The following is a 27188-nucleotide window of genomic DNA, read 5'->3' as shown; positions in this document are numbered from 1 at the left end:
GGGAGCCACTGGTATCGCAGGTGAGCCCGGTTGCCTCCCGGCGGTTAACCCACCAAACAACTCCTCCCCTTAAACTGGGTTTGTGGAGCGAGCGCTCCGCGAACCCGGTTTTTTAAATCGTGAGTAGCCATGGTGCGGCTCCGTGCCGTGGCTACTCATGAACAGACCCCCGGAGGGGAGGCAAAAATCCGGCTCCGGGGGTCTCTCCCATATGCCCTGCATGCTTGCATGCTGCATGTTTGTTGAGCCTCCTGTGTCAGAGTGTGGAAGCAAAGTCAACATTTCATGGTTCTGAGCTCCAGACGTGGTCAGCTGCCTCGGTGACTTTCTGGTCTTGTATCATTTTATGGCCTTCTTTAGCATCCCGGCAACAATCCCCTAATGCATATTTTGGCCCCAAAGCCAAGAGCTCTGCTGAAACTGGCAGCTGTGCCTCAGTCGCCCGATGCACTGCCAGATTACGGATCTCGTCGTCATAGGACGTTGCAATGGCCACGTGTCTCTGCAAAGTGTCTGCTGGGCTCTGCTCCCAGAGCGCTTCACTCTCAAACAGCTCTTTGAAAGGAAGTTCTGTGGAGCCCCTGCAAGAGTCAGGAGATGTACAGACCAACACAGTTGTGCTATCTCCAGCCTGGACCATCAAGCCTAAACATTCAGATATTTCAGAAGTGCAGCAGCTGGATCTCTGCCCGTATTTTTGCCTCTAGGTGATGCCTCCTCTTAATATTTCATTCGCCGGAATTGTACCATCCTCCTCCTTCAGAGGCCAGACCCACCCCCACCCACCCCGGTCTCTAGAGGCTAGTTCTCCGAGTTGGAAGAGTGAATGCGGCTTTGCGGGCAGAAGGCAGATCAGGGTTTATTAGTAGATCTCTGAGTAACTTGCAGTAGATCAGCAAGGGGTTCTGACCCCCATTCCTTTGTACAATACCAAGATGTAAACCTGCAATTTTAAGAACAGCTCTGCCACGGCTAGCCTTGGGCTAATTGCTTCTGCCGCAGCCTTAGTGTTCCTTGCCTGTAAAACCGGGGTATGAATGGGTTGCCTTCCAGCAGGTCTCTGTGCCTACTCTGTCATCACTCAGATGTCAATTTCTACTTGTATCTCGTGGGGTGCAGCAAGCAGGTAGATCCTTCACCTGCTAACTGAACAGAGAGGCACATTTTAAAAGTGGTGATTCTCTTTATTTAGCAGGGGGAGAGCAGCTGGCCCTATCCAGCCCCAGCACAGCATCTCTCAAGTGGCTGTTGCTGGTGTCTATCTTATGTTTGTTTTTTAGATTGCGAGCCCTTTGGGAGCAGGGTAGCTCTCTTTATTTATTTATGTATATCTCTGTAAACCGCTTTGGTAACTTTGGTTGAAAAGCGGTATATAAATATTCGTCGAGTTTGTATACACCTGAGCCACCATTCTGGATCTGACTCCACCCCAAAGCCATTCATTTGTACCTGCTCCAGTTGGGAGACCTCGGGATCCTCCTAAAAAGAAAACCCCCCCAAAGAAAATAGATTTCCTGCATTGAGCATCCAGGATTAAGGGTGTGCACAGAACCGGCTGGTTCGGTTCGAGTCTAAACTGGACACGGACCAGACCGGGCCAGTTCGGTCCAGCACCCCCTCAAACCCACCCCCCTTTCAGTTCAGTTCGGGGGCATTCAGGAGGGTTCCCCCCCCCTTTTTTTAACCCCATCCAGGGAAGTTGTCCAAGGCAACAGGGGAATCCGCGGAGGTTCCCCCTCCTGCCACCAGCCTCTCTTATTTCAGAAATTGGCCACTTTATGGCCGGTTTTCGGCCTTTCCTCCTGGAGGCCTCCACGCCTGCACAATGGGCGTTCAGTTCGACCCAAACAGTCAAACCGGTTACGTCGAACCTGTTTGCACATCCCTATCCAGGATCGGCCTTCTTGCGAAGCTGCAATGCTGGTGGTCCTCGAAGGGCCCACCGCTGAGACTCCCTGTTTGTAGCCTTTATGAAGCAATTCGCGGAGGGACTCTAGCCCTATACAGACATGCTGTATGCGTGTATAGAGGTCTGCACACTCGTACACATATTTGTGTGAATGGCTGTACCTGAGTTCATTTTAAAAGTGAACCTGGATACAGGCCCTTCAAATGCAGGGTAGAGATAGGGAGTGTACTTCTGTACCTGCGTTCAACATAACATGTGAATGATGGCACCTGTGTACAGTTCTGTACCTGGGTACCCTGGACATGCATTGGACAAGTGTTGAACATAGTGTCTGAAAAGGGCTTCTCTCTTAGCCAAAAAAAGCCACTTGGTCATTGTCTGCTTTCTCTCATCCCATCCCCTCCACCAAGATAACCCCCACCACAAGCTTCGGGGGGACCTCGGGAGGGGGTCTGTGAAGGGCAGCTGCCCCCTGAAACTTGGAGCTGGTCCTGAACAAGGGGAGTGTCAAGTGTGAGTCTCTGTGCCTCTGAAAAGTTGGCGAGCCAGGAACCCTCCCAAGAGTCAGAAGGGCTGCAGTCACAGACCAGACACGGTTTTGCAGCTGACTCTGCAGGAACCAGGCCTAAATGTCAAGATATTTTGGGGAGTCCAGCGGCCACTCAGACAGCAGCGAAGGAAAGGCTGGAGGTGGGGGGAAAGCACACGCCTGGCAGCAATTATGGCCTGAGGCTATCTCCGCCTAGCAGGAACAGCAAACCGAATCCCAGACCAATTAAAAAAGATTTGAGATAAGCATACAGAGCCGGTTAATTTTTCTCCTCCTGCCCCGCCAGCAACCCAAAAGAGCTGGAAATGGCCGGTGGCTGAGTCTCTCCTCATTAATGGATGTACCAACAGAAGGATTTTCTGAAACAACTCAGTTGCTTTGAAGTGGAAATTGGAGTTGACGGAAGTTTGGTCTGTCTGGGGACCAGCGGAGGCTCTTAGAAGCAACATTAATGCCTCCAAAATACTCCTGGGGAAACCGGTGTGCTTCTAGCGGTGGTGCTCAGTGAGGCTGGAAGGGTGGACAGCGCCATTTTAATTCTCCAACTTGGGTCCCCAGATGTTGCTGGATCACAACTCCAAAGGCTGGGGATGATGGGAGTTGTAGTCCACCAACATCTCTGGGTACCCAAGGTTGAGACCCCTTGCCTTTGAATCTCATTTTATGCTGCCATTTAAATACTGTCCAGTTTCTTTCTCTACATTTTTAAACCACTTTGGGATCATCAGATTATAGTTGGTATATGAATCTGAAATAATAAATAAGAGCCCTGCTAGATCAGACCAAAACAGGTCTATCTAGTCCAGCTTCTTGTTTCCCACAGTGACCAAACAGACACCTCAGGGAAGCCCAGAAAGAGGGCTTGAGGTCAGTAGTCCTCCCCTTCTGTGGCCCGTGCAGTGGCCGGTATGCTGCACATGGACATGGAGGCTCCACTTGGGCATCGGGGGGAGGGCCTTGCTGGAGCTCTTCATAAACCTGCTTAATCCCCATTTAATGCAGTTGGCCATCACCCTTTCTTCAGGCTGTGCATTTCATAAACCAGTTGTGCACTGCATGATGAAATAGCTCCTTTGGTCTGTCCTGAATCTACTACCTGTCCGTTTCATTAGATGTCTGCATTCATGAGGTCTGGAAAATCGTCCTCTCTTTTAAAAGAGTGAAGTGTGGCTTTGGGGTCTGCCTTCAATGCAACATTAAATACCTTGTATTGTAGCTCTGGCCCCAAAGACTTCTCGGGTCACCAGCTAACATTCTTGCAATGCAATCCTAGGTGTGTCTAGCCAGAAATAAGCCCTGTTGAGTTCCATGGTATTCAGCAGGGTTTCTCAACCACAGATGTTCTTGGCCATTGTAGCTGAGGATGATAGGCTCTGTAGTCCAACCCTTGCAATGCAATCCTATGCATATCTACTAAGAAATAAGTCCGACTGAGTTCAATGGATTTATTCTCATGCAAGTGTGTATAGCAGGGATTCGCAGCCTCGGGTCCCCAGATATTGGATGACAATTCCCATCATCCACAGCCAAAATGGCATCTTTTGCTGTTGTGTCTGGGGATGATGGGATTTATTTATTTATTTATTTATTTATTTTTGCATTTATATACCGCCTTTCGTTAAAAAGATAACCCCAAGGCGGATTTGAAGTCCAGCCACATTTGGGAACCCAAGCTTGAGAACTCTTGGGGGATTTAAAACTTTAAAACTTTGGCTGTATCTTTGTTTGTGAGCTTCTGAACCTCAGCCGCTGCCTTTCTATATATTTTTAAAAGAAGAAATGCAAATGATTCCAGCAACAGAGTTGCTGTCCTATCCTCAGCAGGTAATTACTGGAGAGTGGCAAGGATTAAATGTTTAATTAAAGCTGAACAGCCGCAGCCAAGATTTTTCAGGTGATGGCTTTCAGTCTGAAAGGCCCTCAGCGAGCTCTGCAGCTGTGCCTGCCAGCCAAGAGGCAGCTGCTCAAGAAAACCTCTTCACAGAGTTCAGAAACTGCCAGCACAAAGTTCCTGAAGCAGAAGGATAAGGAACTGGGTGGAAATGTACAAAAAACATAGAAAAGAGAAACATCAAAAGCCAAAGTAGGATGGAAGGACCAAGAAAAATGTCACAAGGTAGTGAACGAGCTTTCAGATTCAACAGAACTCTTCTTCAGGCTGCATGATAAGCAACGTGATGGGTATGTTGTTGAAGACTCAAGGTTTGCAGTGTGTAAGGGTTGGCAGATGGAGTGCGAAAGGTCTTGATGGCAAGAATGTTTAGAAATGGGCAAAAGTCACAAAAGCTGCTGTTGGAGATTTTATTGTGTAATTTCTGTAATTAGAAGCATATTGGCAATAGCTCTTGATAAGGAGAGCTTTAACTTGACCAAACCTTGCATAGGCTTGTTTAGAGAGAGAGAGAGAGAGAAGGTAGGCCTCTGGTTTTTAAGAGTGATGTGACAGTACATTGCTGCTGTCTGTGCTGGGAAATTTTGTAAGTGAGACCAACAGGTAGTGGGGCTAATGCTAAACATTAGGAGGATTTCAACATGAGTACAGAAAACAAAAAATCTCAGACTTCCTACAGATTGACGTAGTGGAGTGTAACAAAAGTTCTTTGGGGGCTGGTCATGTAAAATTGTGACCAGGTAAAAGATCAAATGAGGAAAGAATCAACAACTAGAACCAGTGTTCTTTCTAATTTTTTCCATCTCTGTGCAGAATGGGTTTTGTTTTGGGCAGCAGTATCAAGGCAGTGTGTGAGCATGTGCATTCAGAGTGGGACCTTCCTGATTCAACCTGGGCGGGATCTAAAATTGACTGAGTGGACATCCAAAAACATGTGAGTGCAAGCACGTGTGCACGCCTTAGAGGGAACACTGACTAGGACCATAGAAGGGTTATAAAATAATTGTTAGATTGTAAGGGGGTCCATCTTCAGATCTTCACTAGAAGTCTGGTTGGAGCCTCAGCTGATTGGATATAACTGCTTTGCTACTTCCTGCTCTGGATTGTGGTGAGTTCTGAAATAAAGCTTTTGCTAATCAAGTCAGATTCTCATCATTGCGGAGTCCTAGAGGTCCCAATAGCAAGAATATTAGGAAATGGGTGAAAGTCAAGAACGGCCAACCTTTGGCAGGGGAGACGAGGTTGTTCTCCATCACCCTCGCTTTTCCATTGATACGTTGAGATGCTGGCTATTAAGATTTGCTCTACGTCCCTCTAATTAAAGGGCCAGATATTGGAAGGGTAATCAGCCAAATTAGTTTGCATGCTAATCACATAGTCCTCATCCTTGAAGATCATGTAGTGTCTTTCCATGCCTTGGGCAAGATGATTTGCTGGTTTTGGGGGATATAAAATTAGATCTGATCTTTTAGGCATTAGTTTGGACAGCTACACCAACTCTTAAATTACTGAGTTAATTGGTTTTATATGGAAGGATAAAGGAGTTGGATACCTGGGGATTTTATTATCAATGGATATGTGCAGGCTAGTGGAGAATGATTTTGAGCCCCTAATTAATAATACACAACAAGAGTTTAAAAGATTGATGGTGGGATATCTTCTATGGATGGGGAGAATTGCCGAGGTGAAAATGAAAGTCCTCTCCAAATATATGTTGGATTTTAGCTTCTTTTTTTTAATCCTGCAAAACAAGATTGATACCATTTAATCGCATGCATAAATGTATTAATAAATATAAGAAACCCTGAATTAAATACAGAATTGTGTGGCTAGAAATCAGGGTTGACTGGCAGTACCTAATATAAAGAATTATTATCCTTCAGCTATATCAAGGGTGACCTCGGTGGACTGGTCATAAGGAAACCCATGAGGATGGGGAAGTAGAACAGTTACAGTTGGGAATCACTTTGTCATCTTGGGTTTTTTGGGAGAACATAAACATATACTGTAAAATGAAAACAGAACTGCCTTCTTAAAAATCTGAATAAGCACAGCCCTTTATTAGCATTGGGTTTATCTTCTCTCTGTTTGATGTTTCATCTTAGTTATCAGTTTCTTCATGCCAAGTAATGATTCTGAATTATGGATAAATTACAATATGTACTGGGTGGTGGGATTTTTGGATAATGAGATTCCAAAAATCTGCAATGCTATTTTGTATTTAAACCATACAATTATATGTCAGTTTGGACATTCCCACACTGAGCTGAACATAAGGGCCCCTTGTGAGTCAGAGAACAAAATAAAACTGGTAGTCTAAATTATATTAACAAAGCTGGAGATGAAGGTCTAGGCAATGCACAAAAAGTGTTTTCCCTCGACTGACTTCTGACTCCAGAACTGCACCCATCAATCCTCAGCACCCTTTGCTAAGAAATGCCACAAAGACCTTAATGCCTCCCTGTGTTTCTTCTCCCTGCTAAAGGACATACAACCTGACTTTCCTGCACCCGTACTATCGCACGGAGGAAGGGGAGGAGAATCCATTCATCTGCTCGTCCCACCGGGATAATGGCATGCAGAAATGTTCCAGCATCCCAAACAGGAAGGAGTACAAGGTGGAATGTACTTTGAGCATGGACTCCTACAACCAAAACTCATATACTCTGGACTTCAGCCACCGGAACGCCTGCATAAACTGGAACCAGTATTACAACATTTGCAGGACGGGGGATCTAAACCCGCACAATGGAGCTATTAATTTTGATAATATTGGCTATGCTTGGATAGCTATTTTTCAGGTAAGACTTCTTCCCTGTTCTGGTGTGGGTGACCAGGGCGTGCTTGAGAGGGAAGCTGGCCTGCTTACAGTGTGCAAAGAAAAGAATCCCCACTTCATTCAAGGAGATATATATATACCGCTGTGTGTGTGTGTGTGTGTGTGTGTGTGTGTGTGTGTGTGTGTGTATACCGCTTTTCAACAAAAGGTTCTCATAGTGGTTTATATAGCGATAGATCAGGCCACGTTTGGGACTGAATCAGCCCGCTCAGCCCCATTTGGGACTGAAATAACACCACCACCCCGCCCCTGTGTGACATCACGCCCCCTGATTGGTGGCGTGACTCCTGGAAACCCCAGCGCCTTCCTATTGTAATGTGTGAATTAGCCCTTGCAAGGCTAGTTATGTAGCATTGATGGGGACAGCATGATGGATGGAATCCTCATGCTCATTTCTGTGGCTGCCTCCTTGCATTCTGGAGAGCTTAATCATGGGCTCTTGTAATCCTCTGAATTACACATGTTTCGATGCTCTCTGCTTATTGTGTAATAGGCTAACTCTTGCATCTATTTATTAGGAAGGCAAATTCCGTGGCAAATTATGGGAAGTAATTATCCTATTATGGGATGAAAGTGAGGAGATGGGGACCTAAATTAACTCTGAGATATTAAGATCTCTCAATTGCACATAATTTTCAGAGGAAGGAACAGAAGCAGTAATTAGGGGGCATTGTTACTGCCTCGTGTGGGGTGAAATCTCCACCCCACCAGGACATTTCTCGTTTGATCTGGTTCCTTAGCAGGACAAGGAAAAGCAAAAGCAAAAGCCACATTTACCGAAATAGCAGTCATGCAAAGGGAGAAAAGTAGATAAAAGGCCTCCCCCCATCCCCAAAAGCAAACAGTTATTGGAATGTTGGAGACATATTACTGATTCCACCAAACGAGGTCGTAGAATTCTTGATAACTCAGACTGCAGGTAGCATGTTTGGTTTTTTAAAGGTACCCTGTGTAAAATGCCCCCTGCATCCAGTGAATCAGTGCATCAGGAACAAAAGGTTAAGTGTAGCTTTCCCCCTGATTTTCTGCTTTGCGAGGTGGAGGGAGCATTCAAAAATATTTATTTATTTATTTATTTATTTATTTATTTATTTATTTATTATTTGATTTATATACCGCCCTTCCAAAAATGGTTCAGGGCGGTGACTCTATCACCTGCAGCCTGAAATTGTGCTAAACTGAGAGCTCTCAAATAAGGATTTTGGGCTGAAATTTGTGGGATTTGGGGGTGCAAAGGGGAGATCAGAACTGCTCCCCCCCCAACTCACCGCTAAGGAGAAGGGGCAGTCCTTTCATGAGATGAGGTAGCTGTCTCATGGGGTGGATTACTGAGGGGCCAGCAGGCCATGAGATGGTCCCACCATGGCCCCCATCGGAGCAGCTCTTCTGGACAAATATCACCCTTGCAGGTTTTGCAAGGAAGGCTGAGAGACAAGAGAAGGGTACCCTCCCTCCTCCCTCCACACAGTCAATGGACCTCCATATACAGAACAAAGCTATGTTATGTCATATTGCAAAACAGTGAAAGGTAAAGGTAAAGTTGGTGTCTGCGAGGAGAGTGAGCTAATCCTCTCCAGGCGACTCCCACTGGTTGTGGGAACCGCCTCATGGAGTTAAACTTCCAAACAAGGTAGTTTGTTTAGGAAATCCATAAGGGAGATAGATGAAGACCTATATGGGTCACTGCTAGCTACATACAGGAAGTGGGGAAGGGAGAAGAAGGAAGTCTGCCTCTCAGCTGAGAGAGTGGAACCTGAGACTATCAGTCTAACAAAGGAGAATCGGAGCAGAGAAATCATGGTTAGAGAGGGGATGCCTTTACTGGCTGGCTCTACCCCTAATGCCTCTAGTGGCCAATAGGGTTGCTGGTGCTAAGAGTCGATGCCACACAGAAGCTGCAGCTCCAGCACTCCTAAGCCCATAACAGCTGTGCTTGTGAACGTTCTTTGGTGGACGCCCAGAGACCCTAAGGTGCAAGGGAGCCCTTCTTCCTCAAATTAAACTCTGCACCTCCGCAGCTTCTCTGAGCTGGTTGTTTTCTGTTGCTGCATTTTTTCACTGCCCCCACCACCACCCCGCCTTGCAGTTGTTATGTACTTCTGACCGTGAGTCAAGGGATGGGGACAAGTTCTCCTCTGTCAGGATGGATGATCAAGATAACAGCGAGAACTCCTGTTGCCTCTGACAGCTCCTTTAATACTGTTCAGTATTTCAAGGTGGTTTGCTTTTCTTTGCTTTTCTTTTTTCTTCTTCTTCCCTCCAACTCTGAGAGAAGGTGAATGGGTTTCTTTCTCAGTCTTGGGCATTCTGGTCACGCTTCTTGCTCGCCACGGCTGCCTGGAGCTTTCTCTGGCACATTCCCCATATCGACAGCAGGAGACCTCCATGTGGAATTCTTCCCACCTTGTAGAGAGCAAATGAAAGGTCATGGATGTGTCTCTCGTGAAACATGATTAATTCGTCAATGGAGATGTCTTCTTAGACATAAGCTCTTGGAAGATAGCCTGGGTTTTCACAAGGCAAGAGGGTAACCCCTAATCTCTGTATTCCCTCCACCATGATTGCCAAAGAACCCCTCTTCAATTACAGTATATGGGCAGCTCTTGACTTTGATGTGTAAGGGGATTAAACGAATGAATGAAGAAAGCATCTCTCAGTGGCTACTAGTCATGATGACCTTATGTAGCATCTGGATTCAGAAGTGGCACGCCCCTGAGTGTCAGTTTCTGGAGAATAGCAGGAGGGAGTTGTTTCCATCCTGTCCTCATTGTGAGTTTCCTGGAGGCATCTGATTGGCCAGTGTGGGAAGCAGGATGCTGGTCCAGACTAGGCTTTGGTCGGATCCAGTTGGGCTGCTCTTCGGTTCTCATGCTGCCAGAGGAGCTTCTCAAGAGCCTTCTCTTCAACTCCAGCTTTGTGCTGTGTGCTTGGAGCTTCTTGTGGCTCTCAGCTGTAGCTATCTCTGGAGGCTGTCCTGTTCCTGGTCTTTGGAGCTGCCCAGCGACATCAGCAAGGTCAACGTGGCACATGCTCACCAGGAGGGGAGCTGTCCAGGAGGTTGCCAGGACTCTGAGTTCTTGCGTCGGCAGCTTCCAGGCAGCAAATGAGGTTCGTGGGTCAGGCATCCTTCCTAGATGGGGTGCTAGCAGGGCCCTGATCCTGACTATACTTGCCGATTCTGGGCTCAGCCCGGGCTTCTATGGGCCATTTCCCAATCACAGCGCCAGTCCAGCACCATCTGCCTACTCACCCACGTTGGCTCAACTCGTTCTGCCACTCCCTGACAGAGGGAGGCGCTGCCAGAACTAGGAACATCTTTGCAATGATGCTGCATTCCCTTTGATTGGGATTCCCACCTATTAGCAGAGCTGTCGTCAAGAGGAGTATAAATGGAGAGTTCTTCTCTGGTGCGTCTCCTTCTGCTTTGCAGCTGTGACAATCGGTATTCCCTCTCAGGATGAGCTGATCATGTTTCTCCAAATGTCGCTGGTGTTCAGCAGGAAAGCTCTCAAGGACTCCCAACACCTGTTGCTTAATTACACCCAACAAGCAGCAATAAATGCTGCTGTCATTCTAGTAGAAGTAACACACAAACTCATCTTGGCATTAATTTTTTTTTTCCATTTCAAGGAAAACCAGAAAGAAAACCTCCATTCTGATAACCCAGAAAATGTGCTCAAATCTGAGTCAAGCGGATGGAAGCTGGCCAGAAGCCAAACGGGACCCAGTATGAGGGTTTGAGCTTTAGGGGGAAAAACACAATCAAAACACTTTTACCCCGCTTTCCTTCCCTGGGGGCAGCCAAAGTAGGGGGTCTGGTACCCAGGTTCACATGGTTTTAACTGACATTCACACTCAAACCTGTACACATTTACAGATATCTGAATGCAGGTACAACATAATGTCTGAATAGGGCTTTTGTAGGTGTGATTTAGATTGTGGTTGTCCTGCAGGGCTAAAGGGCTCCCTCCGCTTTCCCATGCTGCAGCCTTGATCGCAAGGCCCCTTTCAGCTTCTTTTTTGAAAAGGGGATGAAATTGGAGGCAAATCTGGGTGTTCCTCCTTGGGTCCAAAACTCAAGGAGATTATTAATGTGACCTACTAGGCAGGGTGTGTCAGCGAGGTGGGGGGGCTTCCCAAACCTTGTCTTCTCCCCCTAGACAAGCATTGTTTGCCTGGTGGGAGGGTGGGAGCACACTCCCACACAATGGGAGCACGTTCCCACACGATCCCGCAGCTCCGTGCATTGTGGATCGAGCCTGGGACCCGTCATATCCCATAGTGCATCGTGCACCAAGCACAGTACACCAGGGGATTCCTCCAAAGGACAGGCACTCTACGCACCTGTCTCCAAGCAGCTCCAACAGGGTTTCCGGCAGGAATCTCTCTCAGCCCTGCCCGGAGATGCTGCCAGAGACTGAAGCTGGACCTTTCCTTCTGCCTGCAAAGCAGATGCTCCATCACTGATCTATGGCCTCTTTCCTTAGGAGACATCCTGGATTCTTTTGCGCCACCACAGAGGAGTTAACTCCCTTCTCTGTGGGCCAAGCTGCAGCAAATGCTCGGGCTAATTACCATGATAAATCAAGCCTCATGAATGCGTAATGAGGAGCGATTTATTATCCATTATTATTACAACCGCAGTTGATCAGCGTTATTTGTGCTGGGGGAGAAGGAACTGGCGTTTTCCGGACATGAAACTTCAGAGGAGCCCTGCTGGTCGGGCCAAAGGTCTGATCTAGTCCAGCATCCTGCTTCCGACAGTGGCTGGCCAGATGCCTCCGGGAAGCCCAGGAGCAGGGCTGGAAAGCATTTCCTGCCCAGCTCTTCAAAACAAGGGAAGAAGCCCAGAAGCCAGAGGGCGATGCAGACAGTTCGGGGGATGAGTGTTGGATGGGCAGCCACAACTCCACTTCGACCAGAGGAGGCAGCCTTGCCAGTGTGCTCCGACTCAGAGAATGCCATGGACAATCCTCAGAGATAAAAGGCCTCAGGACAGTGGTACCTATGCTGGGAACCTCCGGACCCAACTACTGCAATGCACTGCGTGTGGGGCTGCCTTTGTACATAGTCCGGAAACTGTCGTTGGTGCAGAATGCAGCAGCCAGTTGGTCTCTGGATCGTCTCGGAGAGACCATATTCCTCCTATAATAAAGGAGCTACCCTGGCTGCCGATGCAGTCCCAGGCAAAATACAAGGTGCTGGTTATAACCTATAAAGCCCTAAACAGCTTAGGCCCTGGGGATTTAAGAGAGTGAGGCAGTTCTCACGGTCGCCAAAAAGCAGGCTAAGGGAGCCTAGTCCGCTTTTTGGCGATCGTGTGCTGCCCCGGGAGCCCCGCGGCTCACAGCAGCAAACAGCAGAAACTGCCCCTCCCCTTAGCCGAGGTTAATCTCAGCGTTCTGCCCATGTATCACCATGGAGCGCAGCAACTCGTGAGTAGGCTCAGGGGTGTCTCCAGGATGCCCGGCACGCTCACACGGGGCGTCCTGGAACTTCTAGGGGCCACGCGGCCCCCGATCCCTGCGGCCCCCGATCCCTGCGGCCCCCGATCCCTGCAGCCCCCACTGGCTCTGTGACGGAGCTGGCAGTCATGTGGGCGGCTGATCCAGCTGCCCAGGGCTCTGCGGGCGATCATCTGCGGGGAGGATGGGCTAAGCCCGCTCTTCCCACAGACCTCATTTTGGCGGGTCTCACGGATTGTAGTAACTTGCCTAAGGAGCAAGAGGTTGCCCGTTTGAATCCCCGCTGGTATGTTTCCCAGACTATGGGAAACACCTCTATCGGGCAGCAGCAATTTAGGAAGACTCTAAAAGGCATCATCTCATACTGCGCGGGAGGAGGCAAGGGTAAACTCCTCCTGTATTCTACCAAAGACAACCACAGGGCTCTGTGGTCGCCAGGAGAAAACACTTACTCGATGGTACAACTTTACTTTACCATAGTCAAGCCTAGATGTTACCAGCATATGCACCACTGTTTTAAGGTCATTTACCTCCAGAAATTGATGTAGCTGACATATCAGCCAGAGCTGATAAAAAGCGCTCCTGGCCACTGCTTCAACCTGAGAAACCAGAAAGAGCACTCCCAAGCTACGTGTGTGATCTTTCATGGGGAGTGGAACCCCATCCAGAACAGGCAGATCTAAAACCATCTCTTGGGTCCCGATCCCCCACAGTCAGTACCTTCGTCTTAGCAGCTTCAGCAAGTTGTGAGAGGTCCCATTTGCAACCAACCATATAAAAGCACATGATTTTCAAACCCCAATCACAAGCAGTCCATAAATCCGACATCACTAAATGCAGATGCCGCATTTCTGCTTTGCTTTAGAGAAGTCAAGGCTGGTGGCATTCCATCCGGAGATGTAACCGAAGGTCAGGCATACACTGGCTGGCGAACTACAGCCTCATGAGAAAATGGCTCTTCTAAAGAGGAGAGAACTTTGAAAAGAGCAAAAAGTCCTGTTTATTTTTCTGACCAGAAAGCTAACCTACCAGCTTGTGTCATGAACAAATCAAATTAAATTCATGAAAAGAGACTTTGCATCACCAGAGGTGAAATTAGCCTCCCGGCACAGCACTCAATGGAGGAAAAAGAATAGACCTTTATTCCCCAACTGGAGCTTGTTAGCCAAATCAGCGTGCCCTCCAAAGGGCAAAAACTACACAGATAAAAGGCCTCCAGAAACACACACGGAAGACCTTGTAAACTCACCAGAAATAGCATGGCAATTATTTGTTGCCCTTTCCTGCCACCATCGAAGCTTGCCTTGAGAGGTGTTACGAAACCCTCCTGCAAGGACAGCTCTGAGGAGAGAGAGGAGGTAGACCGTGCGGACCACTGACACTGACAAAACCTTGGTCCGGTTTCATGGCATAGGTTTCTCTGCTAGTCATCTCTGTTGGCATGCAATAATGGGATTTGGTAGGATCATAGGAAGCTGCCATATGCTGAGTCAGATCATTGGTCCATCTTGCTCAGTATTGCCTACCCAGGCTGGCAGCAGCTTCTCCACAGTTACAGGCAGAAGTCCCTCTCAGTCCTACCTTGTAGATGCCTGGGAGGGAACTTGGAACCTTCTGTATGCAAGCATTCAGATGCTCTTCCCCGACCATCCCCTAAGGGGAGTATCTTACAGTGCTCACATATGGTCTCCCATTCAAATGCAAACCAGGACAGACCCTGCTTAGCAAAGGGGACAATTCATGCTTGCTACCACAAGACCAGCTCTCGTTTGTGATTGGCTGAAGCTCAGGTTCATGTCACAGAAAAGGGATGGGCAGAAGGATCTCATCAGCCAACTTCCTTGTGCACTTTCCCCCCTGGATTTTGGAACGTTGTATCACTAGGGATGTTTTGGGATGCTGTCACTGGTAATTCCCCACAACCACACTCCCTGTATTCAGTTCCTGTGAATGGAGTGGTGCAAGTGGGAGAAGAAGAATTCAGCACAGCCTTAAAAGACAAACCGCTCATCTTGCTGGATGAGAAACAGAGCAAGATGTAAAGTGTAATGGAATCACAGGAGAGTCCTAGGATGAACCAGAGGAATCTGTGTGTCCTTAGTTTCTGTTCTTAGCCCCTCTCCTTCAGCTGGTATTGGCCACGCAGAGCTTCCCAGATGCTACAGAGAGGAAGGCAGGCAGAAGGACATAGGCAAGGAGGGGACAGGCAACCAACGATTGGTCTGAACTGATTGATCTAATAATAATTAGATTTCAGATTCAGTTTATTACGATCATAGATCAATATACAGTTCAGATCCAGATATAAGGGTGAAAAAATGGGACTATGACTTAATGTAAAGAAGACTAAACTAATGACAACGGGTTCAGCAATCAGCCTCAGAATTGATAATGAAGACATTGAAGAGGTGGATAGCTCCTGCCTTTTAGGATCGACCATCAACAGTGAAGGATCCAGCAGTCAAGAAATACGCCGCAGACTAGCACTTGGTAGGGCTGCAATGAAGGCCTTGGAAAGGAGATTTAAATGCCATGGCATGTCTACAGCTACAAAGATTAGAATCGTTCAGACAATGGTTTCCCCCCCGACACTCTACGGATGCGAAAGCTGGACTTTGAAGAACCAAGATGGAAAAAGTATTGACGTTTTTGAACTTTGGTGCTGGAGAAGACTTCTGAGGAGACCATGGACAGCCAGGAAAACCAACCAATGGATCCTAGAACAAATCAGTCCAGAATTTCCACTCGAGGCACAAAGGGCCAGGCTCAAACTATCCTACTTCAGACACATTATGCGAACACCCAGCAACCTTGAGGAGTCCATCATGCTGGGAAAAGTTGAAGGAAAGACAAGAAGACGACGGCCAGCAGCAAGGTGGATAGACTCAATTACAACAGCAATGAATGCACCACTGAGAGACCTTAAAGGCCAAGTTGAAGACAGATCATCCTGGAGAGAATCTATCTATGTGGTCGCTAAGAGTTGATGCCGACTTGATGGCACTTAATCAATCAATTAATCACTCAAAAGTGAATATTGATACAAATGATAATAATTACTATTTAAGCATAATGAAGCTTTTCACACTTCATTAGAGGTGCTAGAGGAATTATTTGTCACTCAAAACGGATAGTGAAAGATTTGTGGTAGATTATTTCAAATTGTGGAACATAGGAAACTGCCTTATACCAAGTCAGACCCTTGGTCCGTCTAACTTAATGTTGTCTACACTGAGTGGCAGCAGCTCCCTGAGAAGTCCTTCCCAGGAGGCAGGAGTCCTTCCCACCTCTACCTGGAGATGCTGCCAGGGATTGAACCTGGTACCTTCTGCATGCAACCAGATGCTCTTCCCCTGAGCTTTGGCCACATCTCCTAAAGACAATATCTTACAGCACTCACATGTCATCTCCCATCCAAATGCAAGCCAGGGCAGACCTTGCTTAGCAACAGGGATAATTCATGCACACTACTGCAAGATTGGCTTTCCACCCATGTGAAACTTTGCTTCCTTTTTCCTGCAATTTGCATGGCCTCTGTACCCTTAAGCTCTCTGGCCAGCTAGCCCCCCCGCCTTTCCCTTCTGTCCCGGGCTACTTAATTTTCCTGCTTGCTTTACCACTCTCTGTAGCCCGTTCTCCATCTCTGCCATTTCCCTACCATGACAGATCTCCACTAACACTGAACCTTTAGAGGCCCAATTCCTGCCTTGTCCCTCCGGGGCAGAGTCTCCATTGCTGACTCCAGTGCCGGCTTGTTATTGAGTTTGGCAGAGCCCTGCAGGACTGGCTCGCCAATCATCTTAATTGAATCTTTCGGCATTCGTCCCCCTTCAGCTGCCAGTTTCCGGTTTGCTGCGTAACTCGCCTGAAATTGCTTTCTCAAAGCAGAATTAAAGCCTTTGCCCCCAGTCCCTCTTTTCCCTATTGATTAAAACAATTGCCTGATGCACTAATGCAAAGTGCCTGCTGCCAACAGCGATGTTTGCAGGGGAAAGTCTGAGGCTGTTTAATTGGTCTGCTAGCAAAGAATGTGATGATGGAGGAAGAGTTCCTGGGAGACTTAAAGAGCATCAAGAGCATCTCCCCAAGCAAGTTGAGGGCATTGCCTTTCCCCGGGCTGGAAGGAACAAGCTACGTAGACCTAACTTTACCTGGATCTCTGTTGCATGGAGTTCAGAAGTGTAGCTAGAGAGGGGCAAAAGGTGGGGAGGTTCTGATACAGACCAGCCAGAGGCCCAAAATGGGCATGTAGGATCTCAACAATTATTGCAATAATTATGACCTGGTTCACACTGTATCATTCAAATCTAGGTTTAATATGGGTTACCAACATTAGTGTGATTGTGTGTGAACTCATGCCAAGGTTGTTCCTAGTCCAAGATGAATGTGAGGTTCCTGCCTTGGCGTGGGTTCACACAATCACGCTAATGACAGGAACCTGCATTAAACCTAGATTCAGGTGATTGTTTGCTTTGAACCAGGCCTATGTTGTGTTTTGTTTTCAGTATGAGATGTCTTAGATCACCAAAACAGGTGGATGAAAAGACAGCTCATCAGCCTATGCAGAGACATAGTGAGGGTAGATGATTGGGTTGAGCTGTGTTGAGCGAAATCTGAGTGAGACTCCTGCCTGAAGCCTCGGAGAGCACTACTAGTCAGCATAGACCAAGACTGCACAATTTCAGCTCTCCAGCTGATTTTAGACTACTGCTCCCATCTCTTGGCGGTGCATCAAAAGTGCCAGAAAATATCACTGCCCATTATTCTTTCTCTCCCTGAAGCACCACACAGTGGTGTGATCCTGCACCTGCTCTACAGACCTTCACACATTCTGTACCCCCAAAGACACAGTCTTCTTTGTTCATTGCACCTCCATCCCCAATAAACAGCTGGCCTCATAAGCTGTACTCCCTCTCTTGAAGATGAATTGCCTGCCTCAGCATTCGTTTCCGAAAAGAAATGGTCTCCGGCTGTGTTTCAAGTGGCGTTTGCGCTCATTAAAGGATCAAGCAGCAGTATATATAACAAAAGTCTTTTATTAGAGAAGTCCGCGTCAACGTCCATTTGAATCCATGCTGTAATAACAAGCACTTCCTAGTAGCGGTTCCCTCCATCTGTATCTTCCCCCGTGTTGCTGTAATATTGTTCCTGACTGCTGCCCCGCCTCTCCTACTTAGTTCCACATACTTTGATGCCGACTGGACCTCATTTCAACAGCAGCATCTTTTCATTTCTGAAGTGTTAGAATTTTGCCCACACAATAGACTGGGAATTCTCTCCCACTGGATCCTCCAACTAGCGCAGGGTAGTCATTTGCGGGTCGTCCATGTGGGTTGGCCATTCGACCCCACAAATGAGCAGCCTGTGTGACTCGTGTTAAAGCTGGGACACTGCACTTCTCAGCTGCAGGGTGGGCACCGAAGTCAAACTTCGCCCAGAGTGCCAAAAACCACAGGGCGAGCCCTGGCTGCTCTTTGTCTGGGAAGGGTGTAGGGGTGTGTAAGCCAGACGTTCGCCCAGCTTGGTTCAAATCCGGACTGGATTCGAACCAGCCTGGCTCAGCTTTGGGCTTAGCTGAACCACAAATCACTAGTCCTGCGTCACATGGTGATACAAATGGCCTCTGCACGTGCACCAAGATCCAAACTGGGCTGCAGCCAGCCCAGGTTGTCATTTGGGAGGCCAGCAGGCGGCTTGGAGGAGCCCCTATTGGCGCCCCCCCATCTCTGCCACTTCTCCGCTGCCTCCACTAAAGGTACAGAGGCTGCCCCCCAATCTGCACCTTCTTTACTATTAGGATGAGGGGTGCCCTTTACTTGTAAAGGGGAATCCTCGAGGATTCCCCTTTACTAAATCCAAAGTGGCCCATGAGCCAGTTCTTTGAACCAGGGGCCAGTCTGGTTCGCATTCCGACCACCCGAACCAAGCCGGCTTGATGTCGAGCCAAGCTCAAAGCAAGCCGGCTCGCACATCCCTGGATGGGTGGTACCATCACCCCTTTCCAAAAACCTGGGTAACTCTTCTCAGGAAATAGTGACTTGCCATTTAATTTCATGCACTCTACACTGTCCAAGTCCTAGCAGCCTGAAAGCAAGTGCTCAGTGAAGAGGTAGATGCAATATGTTGGGCTTCCCTTGGCTCCTTCTTCATCACCAGGCATCGGGAGAGAGATCCACCTGTTTCCACAGCTGTTCCAGCCAGTCTCCCAAAGACTCATCTAAGGAAGGGAAGCGATGAAATGAAAAACCTGGCTCCTGACCAAAGAGCACAGCTTCTTCGGTAGCTGGCAGCGTCTTGGTCTTTCCTTGGAAGACGCATGCCAGCCTCAGATTCCCCACACAATGGTGCAAATGATCTATGCCGTCTGCAGCCATCTGCCTCAGACGCAGCAAAGGCAGCCAGGCTGGAGTGGAGAAAGAGGTCGGTTCATAGCCACTCATCTGGTCACCTTTGGCAACTGAAACATGCCTGCAAGTGGCCAAGCGAAAGCCATGGCAAAAGCTTTGCTTCTTTTCCTGTAAGGTACATGTGACTAAAACAGAAATTACATGCACATCAGTAAAAACACTGTTAGAGTTAGAATACCTGATCAAGGCCAAAAGTGGATCCATCTAGTCCAGGAGCCTATTAGTAGCGGTGTTAGTATTATTCTATTTAGTATATTATTGTGGAGAGAGAGAGAGGAATGGAAGGGAGGTGAATCCTGATGAATGCCAATGCTAGCCACTCACACCAGCTGCATTTTAAGCACGGAGTCTCCAAAAACCAAACATAGAAACTAAATAGGGATTTACCAGGGGCATTTCCAGACAGCAAGCTTTACCATGAGTTCACTGCAAGGCTTTACTGTGAGTTCGAAGTTGCCCTGAGCCATTTTGAAAAATCTGGCCCCCAGGTTGTCCAGGCCTGGTCTAAACCCTCTGCACCTAAGAATTATAAAATCAACACTGTCCAGCGTTCCTTTAATCATCCTGATTGTTTCCGCCATGCAGGGAATGAAGGCTGTAGCCATCTCTTGAGTCGGGGAGAGCTTGCATTAATGAGTGGGGCTCGCTTTACTCACAAGTTCTAACACACATTGTTTTTCCTGGTGTTAATTAAGTTCTCAGCTCCTTTTTTTCCACGGCTACAAGGAGGTTGAGAATACAAGTATGCCATTGATTTGCCATTTAATTAAAGCATCTTTCCCCTTGTTCAAACATTTAACAGTAGTGTCGGCAAGGACAATTATGCAGTTTCAGCGTGCATGCCTGGAGCAGATTTTTACAGGCAGCTTAAAAGAAAGCCTCGCCTATAAACCCTGCCTTGCGCATCTCCGTTGAAGCTGCACATGTGCTGTGTAGATAAGTGGATCCAGGATTGGTCCTGGGGAGAACCGGGAGAACCACAGCAGAATTTTAGTGTAGTCTTCTCCCAGGCTAGCTTTCCACATAGAAGTTGAGTCTGACATGGGGAAGGATTCAGGTCCTGAACCTATTTTCCATCCCTGGGCCCTGTTCTGAAAAATGTGGGACTGTGGCAATGGGGAGCAGCTATGATCACATGAAAGGACTTCCCCCCTCACCACCACCAATCACTCACAATTGCACACCAGGAACCGAAGAGGAAGGGTGACCATCTGAAGCTGCCTTCTGCTGAGGCAGACTCTTCGTCTGCCTTCTTCCATAGTGTCTACTCTGGCCAGCAGCAGCTCTCCAGGCTCTCGTTCAAAGAAATATCTTTCCCATCATCCGCTGCCTGGGTCTCCTTGCAAAGGCAAAGCCCCTTTATAAACTTCTGAAGACGGGAGGACTGGTCTTGTGGTAGCAAGCATGGGGTGCGCCCTGGCTGCGTTTGAATGGGAGACCCCATGTGAGCACTGTAAGATATTCCCCTTAGGGGATTGAGCCACTCTGGGATGAGCACCTGCCTGCTTGTATGCAGAAGGCTCCCAGTTCCCTCCCTGGCAGCATCTCCAAGATAGGGCTGAGAGAGATTCCTGCCTGCTGCAACCTGGGAAAAGCTGCTGCCAGTCTGTGTAGAGTAGACAATACTGTGCTAGATGGACCAATGGTCTGACTCAGTATAAGGCAGTTTCCTGTTTAGTTTAGTTTAGTTCAGTTTATTACTATCAACGATCAAAGATCAGCAATACAATTTAAAACTTTAGAGAAAAGTATGGATAAAAAGAATACATAAAATAACAAAAATAACAATCAGAAGGAGAGCAAATCCCATTTGCATACAAAGATAGCTGTTATCCAACATCCTAACCGAGCCAAGAATCTAGAAGACAGGACAGGAAGGGAGTTGCTGTCGAGTCCTAAGAGCAATAGAGCAGAACTTAGGGGCAGCTTCCTGTGTTCCTAAGTGAAGATGCCAGAGATTGAACCTGAGGCCTTTTCCATGCAAAGCAGATGCTCTAGCGCTGAGCTATGAGCCCCCTCCAAAAGTAGCATCCAAATCAAATGCAGTCCTTGCCCCTCCTCTGTTTTAAAAAACGTTAGCCCTGGTTTGGTGGAGGCAGATGGGACAAGTGAGACGTAGAAGTCTTCAGACCTTAAAAGTCTCAAGCTATGAATGGCTCTTTGGGAATGATGGGATTTCTGATCCAGATGGGCTTGCTGGGGATGGAGGTTCTTTCTTCAGTCTTTATTCTGGCCACTGGCTCCAACAGAGGTGCGTTTAGGAAGGGTACTTACTCATCACTGAGTTCCACCGACCCTCCCTTTGAAAACTACAGGAGGCTCCCTGTCTCTCTCTTGAGAGTATCGAGACACATCACTGAATATTCCCTGCGTTCGGTTACTTGATTTTTCTGCGCTGTCAGAGTTAAGCAAACCCAGTGCCGGAGGAAACCTCAGGCCAGTCTCTTGGTGACATATGAAGCTCTCATTATTGCAATCATGATCCAACAGAGAGAGCCTTTGCTGCAGGCCTCTACAAATTTGGCAGATTCCCCGTGTGTGCAGCCATAGACATCGTCAGAACTTTGATGGTAATCTCTGTGTATCTGTTTGCAAAGTCAAAGCCAACTTTGGGTAATCAGTTCGGGCATTTACTATTTTGGTAGAGAGATGAATGAGGTGTTGGACTAAATAGCAGAGTACACAGATTGGCAGGGAAGATTTTTTTGTTTGCTAATTTGCTGCCACAAACCCCACTCCCCCCACCCCACAAAAAAACCCAACAAGGGAGAACAAAGGTATGTATGTATGTATGTATGTATGTATGTATGTATGTATGTATGTATGTATGTCTTCGATTTCTATACCACCCTTCCAAAAATGGCTCAGGGCAGTTTACACAGAGAAATAATAAATAAATAAGATAGATCCCTGTCCCCAAAGAGCTCACAATCTATAATATGAGCTGCAGTACTATATTCAACACCTCCACAGTTATTGGTTGTAAGAATCTTGACTTCAGTATATTGAAATAGGTGTTCCCTAACCATTGACTCAGCAGCTGAGAGGTTAGGAAATGTTTGTGAACATTCCAACTGCTCAAAGGCACTTCTTTCTTTCTTTCTTTCTTTCTTTCTTTCTTTCTTTCTTTCTTTCTTTCTTTCTTTCTTTCTTTTTTTTTTTTGCATACTCTCTCTGAGCTTAGGAACAGTAGCACTTTGTGCTTTTGGAGATAAATAGTTCAGGAGAGAATGGAGGCTACCGCAATGTTGGGAAACATTCTTGGTGTGGTTTCTGTGAGCAGCTTGTGTTTATATGAGCACTGCACGGGAGCCATGTGAATGGGGGAATGTGTGAGAAAATGAAGAGGGGATGAATACAGAGAAGGTATTTCGCATGAAGAAAAGAATTGTGCTAGAGATGGGTGGATCCTCTTACTCATGATTGGTTGGCAAAATGGTCTTCCCAAAAGTCAGGAAGTGGCTTCACTGAGCCATCTTTGGAATTGTCTGCTTTTCTAAGCAGGGTTTGCCTTGGTTTGCATTTGAATGGGCAGTGAAATTTAAGCACCATCTGCTGTAAGAGATTCCTTTAGGAGATGGGGCTTTAGCTCAGTGGAAGAGCATCTGCTTTGAATGCAGAAGTTCGCAGGTTCCCTCCCTGGCAGCATCGCCAAGAAGGGCTGGGAAAGACAGCTGCCTGTAACCTTGGAGAGCCGCTTCCAGACAGTGTAGACAATATTGAGCTAGATGGACCAATGTTCTGACTCAGTGTAAGGCAGCTTCCTATGCTCCTAAGTTCCAGAAAGAAGTCAACTGCCCACTCAAGCCCCTCTCATCCCCTTTCCTTAAAAAAAAACAACAACCACCCAACTTGGAGCTGCAGGCAGAGGGGAGATCTCTGAGGTAGCTTAGAAGCCCCCAGAAAATTTCATTAGAACCTTGTTTCTCAGTTTTATCCCTGATTGTAATTCTGACATATTTTTCTTGGTTTTTCTCTTTCTCTTTCTTCTTCTGCAGGTTATAACCCTGGAAGGATGGGTTGACATCATGTATTATGTCATGGATGCGCACTCTTTTTACAATTTTATATATTTTATACTACTTATAATAGTAAGTATGGGAGCGGGCTCTAGGCACCCATCGCATCTTGTTAGAGCTGTCTCGCTCCTCCTTCGCTAGAGGAGATCTAGAGGAGCATGGCTATGGGGTCCGTGTCAGTTCGTCATCAGTGTGGGGAGAGACATCTCTACAGCAGCTGGCCAGAGCCATCGCCCGTGGGAGGGCTGTCGTAGTTCACGAGGAGTCGTAGTTCAGTGGCAGGGCATGGAATGTTCACGTAGAAGGTCCCAGACTGCATCTCATAGGAACATAGGCAGCTGCCATATACTGAGTCAGACCATTGGTCTATCTAGTTCAGTATTGTCTTCACAGACTGGCAGTGGCTTCTCCAAGGTTGCAGGCAGGAATCTCTCTCAGCCCTACCCTGGAGAAGCTGCCAGGAAGGGAACTTGGAACTTAGATGCTCTTCCCATTCATATGCAACCAGGGCAAACCCTGCTTAGCAAAGGGGACAAGTCATGCTTGTTGCTGTGATTGCCAAGAGCAATTGCCAAGAGCAACGCTCTGGGCTTCTTGGAGGAAGAGCGGAATATAAATGCAAATGAAGAAGAAGAAGAAGACTCACTATGGCAACTTCTTATGTACCCATGGCTCCCTGTCCCCAAAGGCCTCACAATCTAAAAATAATCCTGAGATAGACACCAGCAACAGCCACTGGAGGGATGCTATGCTGGGGGTGGTTAGGGCCAGTTGCTCTCCCCCTGCTCAATCAAGAGAATCACCACATCAAAAAACCTGCTAAGCAGATTTTCCCTCCGACCTCATTCAAAAGCTGGGGACGAAATCTGCAGCCAGCCCAGCTGACGCTTAGCAGATGCTCACACGCCCTGTCTCCTAACCTTGCTTTTTACTCACACATGGCCGAAAACCAGGAGTATGCACAACTTCCGATTCTGGATAGCATGTTTGCTCTACCCAGTTAACAGTCATGTGAACAAGCCTTATATTTTGCATGGATGCATTGGCGGGGGAAACAAAGATACTGGTGGGAAAGAGAAATCTAGACTCTGCCCTCATCACCAAAGCTGAACCTTGAGACTCAGCAGAGATGTGTGACCCCTCCTTTGGATGTATTAGTCACCTCGTTAAAGCTGGATCCTTAATCCAAAATGCAACTTGGGATGCATCTAGTTGGGGAGTTAGTAATGCCTGGATTCACAGTAATTCTTGTGGGTTCTTGGGATCTGGGGCAAAGTGTCCTTCAGTTAAGCATCTGAAGTGCTTTACACTGAGTCAGTCCATGGGATCTTCTAATCCAGAATTGTCTGCTCTAGTTGGCAGCAGTTCTCCAGGCTCTCACACTGGAGTATTCCCCAGTCCTACCTGGAGATGCTGCCTGGGATTGAACCTGGTAGCTTGTGCATGCAAAACAGGGGCTCTGCTTCTGAGCTTTGGCCTTCCCAGCAGTTTTGAGGGTCTCTGGCAGGAACTTTGGGTCTTAGCCCACGAAGGTCGGGGTCTGAGTCAGGGTCTGAGTCAGCATAGTAGCATGCTACTATAGACACCCTGCTTGCTATTTGCTAGTGAAAATGTTTGGGTGGGCACTGAACTGAGCACAACAAACAAACAGGTCCCTTTGGGATGCTTTTTTTTTCCTTTTTAAAGGCACAAACTGAGAGAGTTGATGTTTATTTTCCCGACAGTATCAACAGCTCTCTGCCCCTTACATTGTTTGTGTTTGAAGCTAGGAAAAGCAAAGGGAAAGTGTCCGTGTCTCTCTTCTGCATGCGTCCCTCCGAACTGTGACAGGTCTGTCTTTTCCCTTTTGATCCTCCTAGGTTGGTTCTTTCTTCATGATTAACTTGTGCCTGGTTGTGATAGCAACACAGTTTTCTGAAACAAAACAGCGGGAGAACCAGCTAATGAAGGAGCAGCGGGCTCGCTACCTCTCGAACGACAGCACAATCGCCAGCTTCTCCGAACCGGGAAGCTGCTATGATGAACTCCTCAAATACATCTGCCACATTTTCAGGAAAGTTAAACGGCGGACTTTGCGCCTCTACAACAACTGGCAGAGCAAACGGCGGAAAAAGGTCGACCCCAACAGCAGCGACAATGGCCAAGGCCGCCGGACCAAAAAGCGGATTACCTCCATCCACCACCTGATCCACCACCATCACCACCATCACCACCACCACTACCATCTCAGCAACGGGAGCCCCCAAGGGCCACGCTCCAACCCTGAGATCTGTGATCTAGAGCTGAAGGTTATCAAGCCGGGGAGCCAACTCATGCTGCCTCCGTCGTCCCCCAACCTCCGGGCCGCCCCAGCGGCGGATTCGGAGTCTGTCCATAGCATTTATCATGCCGACTGCCACGTGGAAGGGGCCCAGATGAAATGCAAGTCTTCCAACGTCACGGCGAGTATCAAGCTTACCAATCACGGCAACATGAACTACCCGACCATCATGCCTTCCCCAGCCAACAAAGCCAGCATCACCCCAGTGTCCAAAGGGAAGAAAAATGATAGCGAAAGTGGAGGTGGGTCTCCTGTGGCCGTGGTTAACAGCCCAGCACATCTGAACGTGGATTCCTATGGAAAGCTCCATCATTTAGTTGGAGAACACGGTAAGGAGTAAGAGGGAGCTGGTAGGTTAGCATGGGTGCTGCAGCCATAAGGAATGATGGAAGCAACATCAAAAGGGTTTGAGAATGGAAGAACCTAGGAAGATCCCTGCTGGATCAGACCAAAGGTCCACCAGGCTAGCATTCTTTTCCCACCTGTGGTCAACTCATTGCCTCTGGGAAGATCACAAGTAGGGCTTGAAGGCAACACCCTTGCCATTGCTTTCCTGCAGCTGATACTCAGAGGTACACTGCCTCTGAACATGGAAGTTCCATATAGCCCTCATGTCTAACAGCCATTGATAGCCTTCTCCTCCTCCAATAATTTGTCTAACCCACTCTTAGAGCCATCTAAGCTATTTACCATTGCAACATCCTGTGCCAGTGAGTTCCACCAACTAACTGCATTTGTGCAAAGGAGATCTTTTTTGTCCACCCTAAATCTCCCATCAATCATTTTCACCCTAATATTATGAGAAGGCATCGCGGGGCGGGTGTGTGTGTGATTTTTTTTAGAATACCCAATGATATTCTACAGTGGTATTATTTTCCTAATGGGAAAAGTTTGAGGGCTGCAAGAGTAGGTCCTTGGTGTGGGTCCACCCCAAGGAGATCCCATCTGCACACCCATTACTTCAAGAGGCTCCTTTGAGGACTCAGTCAGAAGACCGGGGTCACTCTCTTCACCTTGTCCACTCCTCTTCTCTGCAGGTCTTTGCCGGACAGCCAGCAGACTCTCTGGCTTGAACATGCCATGCCCACTGCCCAGCCCACAAGCCAGCATGCTGAGCTGCGAGCTCCAGAACTGCCCCTACTGTGCCAGCATCCTAGAGGACCCTGAGTTCGAGTTCAGCGAGTCAGATAGCTATGAGTCTGGTGAAGACAACAATGGGGTTTATGAGTTTACGCAGGACGTGAGACATGGGGACCAAAGAGACCAGATCCAGCAGCAGAGGAACAAGAAGAAGAAGAAGAAGAAGAAGAAGAAACCCAAGGAGGGGAATAAAGTCACCAGACTCTGGAGGGCCTTTGGCAACAAGCTGAAGTGGATTGTGGAGAGCAAGTATTTCAACCGGGGGATTATGATCGCCATCCTCATCAACACACTGAGCATGGGCATCGAGTATCACGAACAGGTAGGTGGTGCATTGCTGATAGAACAGTCTTCTGGGATGAACCAGCTTGTGAAACTGGGTCTGAGATCTACTTTCCTGTTCCTCTCAACATGGGAACTGGTAGTGTTGCAGGCCTCCAAGGGAGGTTTAAATGTTGTAGTTACTGTATGAGATGGGCTACTCCAGTCACTGGCTTATATCCAGATTAAGTTACTCTTGATTGAGTGATTGATTGATTGAATGTATATACCGCCTAAGTATATACACACACTAGGCGTTGTACAGAATTAAACCATAAAATATAACACATTTAAAATTCATAAAAAAATAAAAATCATAGATAAAAA

The 27188-nt window shown here is 47.6% G+C and overlaps 1 protein-coding gene across 10 annotated transcripts in view; it reads left to right on the top strand.

The window, feature by feature from the left end:
- CACNA1H (calcium voltage-gated channel subunit alpha1 H) overlaps positions 1-27188 on the top strand; it is a 485794-nt gene that overhangs the window by 381935 nt on the left and 76671 nt on the right. For 8 of the 10 annotated variants that reach the window (XM_053276619.1, XM_053276620.1, XM_053276616.1 and 5 more), the window contains 4 exons: positions 6836-7151; positions 23060-23152; positions 24940-25729; positions 26438-26862. In XM_053276619.1, coding sequence (XP_053132594.1) covers positions 6836-7151; positions 23060-23152; positions 24940-25729; positions 26438-26862 — 1624 coding nt within the window. Of the gene's footprint in view, positions 1-4455; positions 4641-6835; positions 7152-23059; positions 23153-24939; positions 25730-26437; positions 26863-27188 lie in introns of those variants that run through there. The other 2 variants (XM_053276625.1, XM_053276626.1) reach the window with 2 other exon arrangements.

This window comes from Hemicordylus capensis, chromosome 13 (genome assembly GCF_027244095.1).
Source record: "Hemicordylus capensis ecotype Gifberg chromosome 13, rHemCap1.1.pri, whole genome shotgun sequence".
NCBI lineage: Eukaryota > Metazoa > Chordata > Lepidosauria > Squamata > Cordylidae > Hemicordylus > Hemicordylus capensis.
This window is presented reverse-complemented; position numbering and strand designations above follow the sequence as displayed.